General features: G+C 39.1%; 1 protein-coding gene across 1 annotated transcript; it reads right to left on the bottom strand.

The window, feature by feature from the left end:
- Nucleotides 1-4,199: 4,199 nt before the first annotated feature.
- Nucleotides 4,200-6,363, bottom strand: LOC140932750 (uncharacterized). Its single transcript, XM_073382260.1, has one exon. The coding sequence runs from the start codon at nucleotides 5,585-5,587 to the stop codon at nucleotides 4,910-4,912; it is 678 nt and encodes a 225-aa protein (XP_073238361.1). The 5' UTR covers nucleotides 5,588-6,363; the 3' UTR covers nucleotides 4,200-4,909.
- Between the last annotated feature and the right edge of the window lie 2,929 nt (nucleotides 6,364-9,292).

Genomic DNA, 9,292 nt, shown 5'->3' with positions numbered 1-9,292 from the left:
CCTTTGTGTTGTTTCAAGATGGTAAGTTCTTCAACTGCAGAATCTGGAAAATATCTGAGCCATCTTTGGGTTTTTTCTTTCAAAAATGGCATAAAAGAATAACTTAGTTATTCATTCACACTTTGTATTAATTTCTAGGGTTGTTTCTTGTTATAAAAGATGTATTTTTCACTTTTCAGGAGGCACTAACGATAGAGCAGATGACCCGATATGCTAGTCCAATCAATCCAGCCGTGTTTCCTCATCTGACGATCGTGTTACTTTCTATCGGAATATTCTTTATGGCTTGGTTCTTTGTGTATCCTTTGATTTATACCTGTCGCGTCTTAGTTCCTATGAAAAAAAGCTTCGATCAGCATGAACAGTTTGGTCTATATGATGCTGCCCGTCTGCAGTTTTTAGTGGATTTTCAAGATTTTAACTCTTTTTACAGAAAATAATCCCAGGTATTCTGCATTTAAGCCAAGTCCTAAATTTCTTGACAGAATGAGTCGCTTTTAAGTTTTTTACCGTTAAGGAAAATATTTTGTGTCCAACTCTGATTGTTGTGTTCATTGTGTCACGCAATCTTAAACAAGAATTATTACACTTTCCTTCCAGTTATTTTCAGTTTATGGGGTAAATGGGGTTGATGCGAATTTAGTTGTTTAGAGGATCTGTGATTTCATGACAATGATGATGATAATAATATAATAAAAATAATAATAGTAATAATGATAATAATAATAATCTTCATTCAATACTATACCTGGCAACTTTTTTAAATTTATAGGGGTGACATTTTTAGATCTTTTTATCCTGGGAGTGCCAGGATTTTTCTTAGGAGTCAGATAATATCTGAAGATGTCTGAAAACGTTCCAAAGAGTTCCCTCTAACACAAAAACAGGAACATGAAGAAACAGTGACTTTCCCTACTAAAATAAGAGAATCCGCAGAAAGTTGATCATTCACATGGACTTGTCTTTACTCTCATTGGTTCCAGTTTCTTTAAGTAATTAACATGTTTTTCAAAATGTGTCAGTTGATACTGTAATGACTCAAACATTTCTACCAGACGCAAGAAAATTATTGGAATACAGTCGTGAGTAGGCGTGAGATCGAAGTTTTCGATCTTCATGTGTGACAGTCATGCTATAGGCATGACACTTGGCAGGTATGCAACACAGGTTCTCGACAGTTTGTTGGAGTCTTCCGTTTACATCAGGTTACTGCCTGAGACCTCGGCTGTCTTAACCTTTTAAGCCCTAAGATCCACATACAAATTCTCCAGACTTATCTCCATGCATTTCTTTCAAGAACAGAATTTGGTTTAAGATCAAAGCATTATCCCTTTGGTAATCAACTGAGTAACTCTCATAACCTTTCCTCTTGATGATCTGCAGGTACCAGTTGCCCAAAAGGTGGATAGCGCAATCCACTGGATAAATCACTATCCACTGGATAGCGCAATTGGTTTCCCTAATACTTATCTGATGGATAGCGTTATCCATCTTTTGAACAACCAGGGCCTGATGTTGTCAGGAGAAAATTGATGTTGGTCACTTTTCGGACCTAAAGGGTTAAGACTTTGTGAAGGATTGTGGCATTTCCCAGTAAGCATACTCTCTGTAATAATGTGTGGCTCCAGAAAATATCCATACCCCCCGCCCCTCACAGAAGATCTTTGGAAATTCCAAGGGGGAGAGGGGGTTCAACGGCAGCTATTTCCGAGGGGTAAGGGGTTCATGGGAAACAACTTTTCCAGAGGGTGACGAACCACGAACAAAACACTGAAAGTAACGCGCAATCGATCGTAAGCACAAAAACATACGTACGTTGTTTTGAAACAAAAATCACTACTCCTGGCCATTGAGATGAGGTTAACATCATTAGCTTTAATGTTTCTGTTTTTCTTTGAGTTAGCTAGCGCTACAATCTCCAGAAGAGCGATATGGCGGACATGACTGGAGTCAGAGTCTTGTCCCCAGACTTCTAGCTTTGTCTTGTTGTGCGACCAACATTTTAGTGCTTTCAGTTCTGTTCACTGAGCATCACTTTTCGCTACCTTTACATGCAGGAAACGCATTTTTGATACGTTTCATCTTTTATCAGTGGTTGTTCGTGGTAGTAACTCATAAAAAAATGCGATGAGAAGAGAGAACTTTCGTTCTCATTTCTTGCTCGATCTTCAGAAGGCCCGGCTACCTAGCAAGTAAAATTTCTTCAGCCTGATCATGACGATGTTCATGAAAACTAGCGCGTTGGCATGTGTTAGTGAAGGTTTTGGTCCTTAAATAAGAATCAACCTGAAGAAACTGTCTAAATGTGTAGACAAATAAACAGCCAGAAAGGAACCTTGTAAGTTTCTGGGGTTTTTTTGCTACTGTTTTCTAAGTTGTTTAGGCGAGTGAAAGTAAAGTTCTCTTCATAATGTTCGCATCGGAGTAAGCACAAAAACGTAAACAATCTATGTTTTAAACTTTACAACCCAAATGTTTAAGCTTATAAGCTTACATGAAAACTAGACAGGTAGAATTTGTAAATTTGATGGTGAAGTAGCTAAAAGTTTAGGTGAATAATAACCTTCACAAAGGTTTACATTGTTGTAATAAATTTCAACCATATTTTCGTAAATGAGTAAGTATCCACATTCTGTTTTTTTAAAGTACCAAAACCACTTTGACATAAAGAAGTCCCTGATTAAAAATTCAGGAAATTCCTGGGGGGAGGAGGGTCATCTAAGACCCCCTTGGAACGGAAAATCCTGGGGGGTGGGGCGTGCAAATTAAAGAGTCTTCTGTGGGAGGGGTATGGATATTTTCTGGAACCACACAATTCTAAACAACATGTGCTGCCAATCTCTGCCAACTACTTTCTATAATTTATTATTATTATTGTTGTTGTTGTTGTTGTTGTTGTTTTTGCAGATCAATTTAGGTTTCTGGCCACCTACCCCTCCCCTAAGCCAACATTTTGCCCTAAGTAAGAAGTAAGTGTTAATGTTAGCTTAGGGAAGGGGTTGGTGGGCAGTTTCCCAGAAAATTAATGTAAATTGAAATTGGGAATGGTGCATGCATGATGTAATAACTTCCTTGACATTTACCAAAGCTATGAAGTCACCTCTACAAAGTACAACAGAGACATCTACAAAGAACTGCTTGTATCTTTAGTTGCTTCTCTTTTCATGGGATTTGGAGGGCTTTTCCTGTTACTTTGGGTCGGAATTTATGTTTGACAGTAAAAACTTTGCTGCTGCTAACAGAAGCCATCCATGATGAATTTTTAACATACTGTAACAACTCAAGGAGAGTAGTCTTGATCAGACTGACAAAGTTTCTATGTGGACTTGTATTTTAAAAAAGAGAATTTCTTAAAAAGTGATAGAAATAAAACTATTTGATGTCTTTCTTTAAGACAAGAGTTTGAGACTTCTGTAGTTGGGGTGTAGTTTTTTGCAATTTACAAAATGTTGTTTTTTTAGACATTTTGCTTGAGGGAGCTTATTTCCTTGTAATAATGTAAGTTGGTATATTCCAGCTTGTTATATAGCTCAGTAGATAGGTGAGACAGTGCATGGAAAGAATCCTAAACAAAACAACAGCACAGCAGAGGTTGCATTTATTTTTGTTTCTGTGCTGTTATTTATATCAAGATGGTAATGTAGCCCCTACTTGTGAAAAGTTAGATATTTAAGACAAAATCCATCAGGAAATTGAGTAATTTCAATTTTCAGTGGACAAAAACCTTGTACCAGAATAATTTAAGCAATATTGCATTTTTTTTTTACATTTTTCAAGGGTTATAGATCTAATCAGTTCTCTGTAATAACACCAAAGAAAATTTCTTATTAGAGCCCAAGAAAATAAATGTCAAATTTCACAAAATCTTGCACATGAAATTTTCAGAATTTTACCTATGTTTTCACAGTTTTTGTGAAATGTGACATTTAGTTTCTCGGGCTCCCATGAGAAATAGTCTTTGGTGTTATTACAGATAACTTTTTATATCTATAGCCCTTGAAAAAATGTAAAAAAGAATGTGATATTGTTTAAATTATTCTGGTACAAGGTTTTTGTCCACTGAAAATTGAAATTACTCAATTTCCTGATTGATTCTGTCTTAAAGTAATTCAAAACAAGTTAACTGTGTTTCCTTACACCAGCCGATGTGGGGAATTTTTTGATTCAAAGTGAGAGGTGCCTATTCAAACAGACACTAGTTGCTGCTAACTGGCCATTTATTTACGTATTATTTAAAAATAATATTTGTATAAACATTAACAATGACCTATAATTGTGTATGACCTGTTTCTGTTTGTACAGTTCTATATGTAAAAGCAGCACACCTCATCTGATTATTCATGCCATACTGTTGTCAAACTGAAATACCGTATTTCCTTGAATAATAGCCTTCCCTCAATTAATTGCCTCCGTCGAATAATCCCCCCTCTTTAACAGAAATATTTCAAATAATCACCTCCTTTGAATAATCACCCCCCAACCCCTCTCAGCATTTTCTCTTTCTTTTATTCCCTCCCTGTCGAGTTAAAAATTGACACCTTGGATCTAAGCTGAAGGGAGTCTGATGCAGCAAGACTGATCGGTGCCGATTCAATCTCTGACGTTGAGGATGCTGTGTTGATGTTGAAATTAACCAAGGAACCAAAGTTGAAACACTTATAAAGCCCATGTCCAGTATATTTGAAGTGTTTATTTTTTGAGTTAATGGGATAACAAAACAAAATATTTAGGGCACGACTTCCAGTGAGCAGTATTTGAAATAATCGTCTTCCCTCGGATAGTTGCCCCCGGCTATTATTCAAAGAAATACGGTAATTTTTATTGAATAAGGGGGAGGTGGGGCACTTTAACTTAGTGATGGGATATGACTTGTTAGTGGAGGGTACTTAATCAAGGGGAAATTGACCCACTAGAAAGAAGATTTACGGTATCTGTAGTCTATAGCTGGAAACATGTTTTGTCTCTCATTAGCATTCGTGGTGCTTGAAGTGTCCAAGTTGTGTACTTCACTACTGGACAAAATACCTAAAGCTTCTCTCCATTCACTGCCTGTGGTAAATAAGGGATATGTAGGCGATCGTGGCAGTAGCCAGTCAGCGCTTCTTGATATGATTGGTGATTTTCTTAGTCTGTAACCCGTGTAACTACTCCGACAGTCAGCACTTGGGTATTGCGTGACAGCACCTGTCGTTACATTGTGCGTGACAGTGGATGATAACTTGCCCTGAGGCTGCAGTAGAGCTTGTGAGTATGGAGGTGTTGTATTGATCCCATGTAGTGCGTTGCCCTTCTTAACTGAAGCTTTTGCTTGCTGTAGTTTGCGTCTTTCTACTCCTATCTCCGGAGTTTCTTTCACTGAATGAATTCCGTTCAACTGCCTCACCAATGTTTTCTTCTCATTGTGGATCTGACCATTTCTGATTGAGTGTTCCAGGTGTATAGTGCGTAACTTGTCCTGCAGTCGCCTGTCCTCCAAGGTATTTGAGCGTCTCACTCTAGCCACTCTATTCGAGAAACAGGATGGAGGATCCCTATTGAAAAGAGTCAGTTCTCCTTTGCGCGAGATTCCCCAAGTCAAAGTCGACATTCTTTGCAAAATGAAGTACTTCCTTTTTTCCTATAAATCTTTCCGGTGCAAATTATTCTATTTTCGCGAAAAGCAGTGACAGTTTTAAATGTTAGTCAACATGGTACAGGTGTATCCGTGGCCTACCTGTAATGTTGTAGAAAGCGACAAAGATAAGGAAATCAGTGAAATATCGAGTATGAATTTACATCCAGTATCAAAGTCTAACTTAAAGCCAAGGAGTTTCCTAGCGTCCCGTGCTCTTAGCGTTCCGTTTTATACCAGCTTTGAAGTCGCGTTTATATACCCCTGTGTCCTCTCGAATGCAGTATATTGGATGATGCATCCAAACTAGAGCAGCTACCGAGTAAACATTTCCTCAGTTGCAAAGAGAATCCCAAACGATGTCGACGATTTCAGTCCGTCATTTCATACCCCTGCTAAATCTTCCGGTCTCTATAACGCAGTAATTACAGATATGTAGTAATCAGTTTACGTCTGACGAAAAATCGGACTTAAATCAAGACGAACCTTGTCTTGAACATCGTCCCTCCAGTAAACCGGTCTGTTAAACGGGTGCAAAACAACCCGTAATGGCTTTCTGTGATGGTTTATCGCGAAGCATCAAAAAGCAATCACAAGAAACCTAATACGACCGCAAACGTGCAAGAATTTAGACATGTCATCACCGATATAAAATATCTATAGAGATTATCGTCACAGGTTAATGAGAATCCCTGCTTAAAATTTTTAAAATTCTCTTGTAATTGATCGAGCTTGGCGGATTGAATGATGTACGCTTTTCCTGAGCTTCGGTTTCGAGTGTTTTTGCCTCCCCAAAATAATAATAATAATAATAATAAACTTGGTTACCCATAGGCTATCGTTGAAGTCCATGTTTCTGTCAGGAACACATGTCACAACTCTGACAAAATGCTTAGTACAGAGCTGACGGGGCTGAAGAGACATTTCACATATCCTACAGTCTGTTTGTCTGCAAAGTGGATTCCCGCTAAAAAAATGTTTTTACCACCCAAAATTCATAAGTATTGTTTATTTGTTTTTGTTTTCTCACTAAATCCCCACATGGAATAAGTGATTTGTTTACTATTACGGCAGGTTGACTAAGGGGCGCAATTTGAAATTGATATAAAGTAAAATATTGGAACTTGAAAATATTAATTAATATGTTGAAGAAAGATTGCAGGTATTGAACAGGGAGGCTCCGATCTAGCTGTGTACAGACGCCCCCCTTCCCTCGGAAAAAATCGGTGTCTCTCCCCGAATTTCCTGAAGGGAGACGGGAGTCTGTGCACAGGCCAGGTCCTAACCATGGACCCGTGGCGCTGGTCGAAAGGATCGCAGATCTGGGAACAAGAAGTGGGCCAGAGCTGCCTGTGCAACAATCAAACCGAAATCTATTTTCTAAGTCTTTTGTTTTGTTTTGGTTTGGTTTTTGTTTCTTCTTTTTTTTTTTTTTTTTTTTGCTAATATAGAATTACGATAGGTCCGATAGGGCTCTGTCCTCGTGGACATAAGAATAAAAATAAAGCTGATCATAATTTGTAAGGTTGATCGTACTTTGCGAGGCATAAACGAAGGTTGTAGCCGTTGCAGATGTTTCACCATTTTTGTTACCCATCAGATCAAGTGGATACACACCCACCGAGGCGAATCACGCCATACCACGTGCTTAAGGGCGCTTATGGGACGGTCAAGAGCGGGGCAGATAACCCTGCTGGTCAAGAGTCCAAGTGGCGCGTTGTTGTCCTGCAGAAAATACAGGCTGGCTTAAGACAACTTTGTGGAAACAAGTGACGGAAATTAAATAAACGGACAAAACCTTGCTAAGATGTGAAGCATATCGGATATTTAAAACAGATCTATAACCTTAATTTTTCGGTTTTGACATAAAAATACCATAAAAACTTTCGCGAGGAAGGACCCGTGATTTTACTGACTTTCCGGCAACATTAGCAGCCCTTTTCAGACTTACTTTTTAAAATGCTTTTGGTCGAATCGCTTCTTAGGGAAAAGTTACGGTATGTGACGATCTGACTCAGCGATGCAGTGCGACTCAGTGAAAAAGTTAACAGTTGTACTGACTCTCCTCTGGCTCCTGAGCAGGGGGGTGTACCCTGCTTCTGGAAATATGGGAATGTAATTTGGCACTTCCAAATCGAGTCATCCGGTCATCAATTAATCATTTCGCTGTCTAGGAGTTAACAACGCTTCACCAATCTCATCCCGAGGGCTTCTCCCCAGTTTTCCCTCCTACTTTCAAGAGGAAAAGCCCTGGGGACGAGTTCGTCGCAAAAAAAAAAAACGCAAGACTCGCTCACGGGGCTCTGGGGCTATTTTTCTATTTTAAGAATTGCGTGCGATTCTACACGAGAATTAATTCAATAGAAGTGTCCAAGAAAGTAATATAGTCTGTTCAAATCAACAAATTTGATATAAGAAGGGGATTAAAGTCGGCGTCCCTTGTCAGTCATCCAAGGTTCGTAAATCTTGTTAGTGGTTATAGCTCATTTCCTCCTAGTAACTGATCGTGATGTCGTCCACGGAAACGAACATTTTTAATTAATGCTACAACCGGTCGATCTGAAAATTAGGTACAGCTATAGGCTTGTTCATACGAGGGACCATATCAGATTCAATGCACACGTGTCGTCTGCTGGTCATTTTAGTACTGGCTTATAAATCAAGATTTTCTCCTTTAAAACTTTCATGTTTTCGGTTTTGTCCTGGTTACAGTCCAGTTAATACGGCATTTAGAGACTAGGCATTCAAATCGGCAGTCTGAAAACAGATAAAAATGCATGTATATGTGATGCGAAAATTACATTTAACTGACGTCGATGTCTGTGATGTGAACACCAAACTAACCAGGAAAAGCAGATGGGTACAGCTCATCGTATAGTAGATCTTCGAAAAATAATCTTGCAAAGAAAAGCCTCCTGGTTTTTTACAGTAGTTACTGTTTATACACACTGTTGAAACGCTCCGATCTCTTGCTAAGGTGGGCTGTCATTAAGCCCAATATAAAAAAAATGCGAATTCTATTAGAAGTGTTATTTATTTGCAACTATTACTGACGGTATTTAAATGAAACGATGTCCTATTTAACCTTGGTGATACTAGAATAAGTATATGCACCCGTGTGTACAACAGCAGCAGGGAAATTCCATCCCTGTTCCCCGTTTTCTCCCCTTCCGGTATCTCTATAGAGGATGTAAGCTGCTCGGAGTGTTATTGTAGCCATTTGTTGTTTCCGGAAGCGCTGCACTGTTTTGGACTTGCTCTTTGGAAATAGTTTTCTCCTTTTTTTCGAAGCTTGGCAAGTTTCCTTCATTACCTTCGAATGGCTCCAAACAATTGTTGTTTTGCGTAGTTCCTCTCCGCTCTAAAATCACGGGAGGGCAATTGGTGCTAAGACTTCTTGGCCTTCTGTTCACCGGAATGGGAGTACTCTGTCGACGTTCTGTTTTCATAACAGGGCTGTCAAGAAGCACACCCAACCTTCTCTCTTCGATCGTCTTGGAGATACAAGATGTGTTCCAACATCTTGGTCTCTGTCTTGCTGCATCAACACACTGCAGAGGAACTGTAGTTGTTTTGCCGCTTAGGCCAACCACTTTTCCTTCTGAAATGATGGGTGTGCTATTTGTGCTGTAACTTCGTACTCTTCGAGTTGGGAGGAGCTTTCCCGGAGCATTGCTGCCC

Source organism: Porites lutea, chromosome 4 (assembly GCF_958299795.1).
Source record: "Porites lutea chromosome 4, jaPorLute2.1, whole genome shotgun sequence".
Classification (NCBI taxonomy): domain Eukaryota; kingdom Metazoa; phylum Cnidaria; class Anthozoa; order Scleractinia; family Poritidae; genus Porites; species Porites lutea.
Note: the sequence above shows the minus strand (reverse complement) of the source record. Positions and strands in the feature narration are given on the sequence as shown.

Excerpts from the sequence above, each read along its gene's own strand:
- LOC140932750 (XM_073382260.1), bottom strand. The coding sequence starts at position 5,587 with ATGTCGACTTTGACTTGGGGAATCTCGCGCAAAGGAGAACTGACTCTT.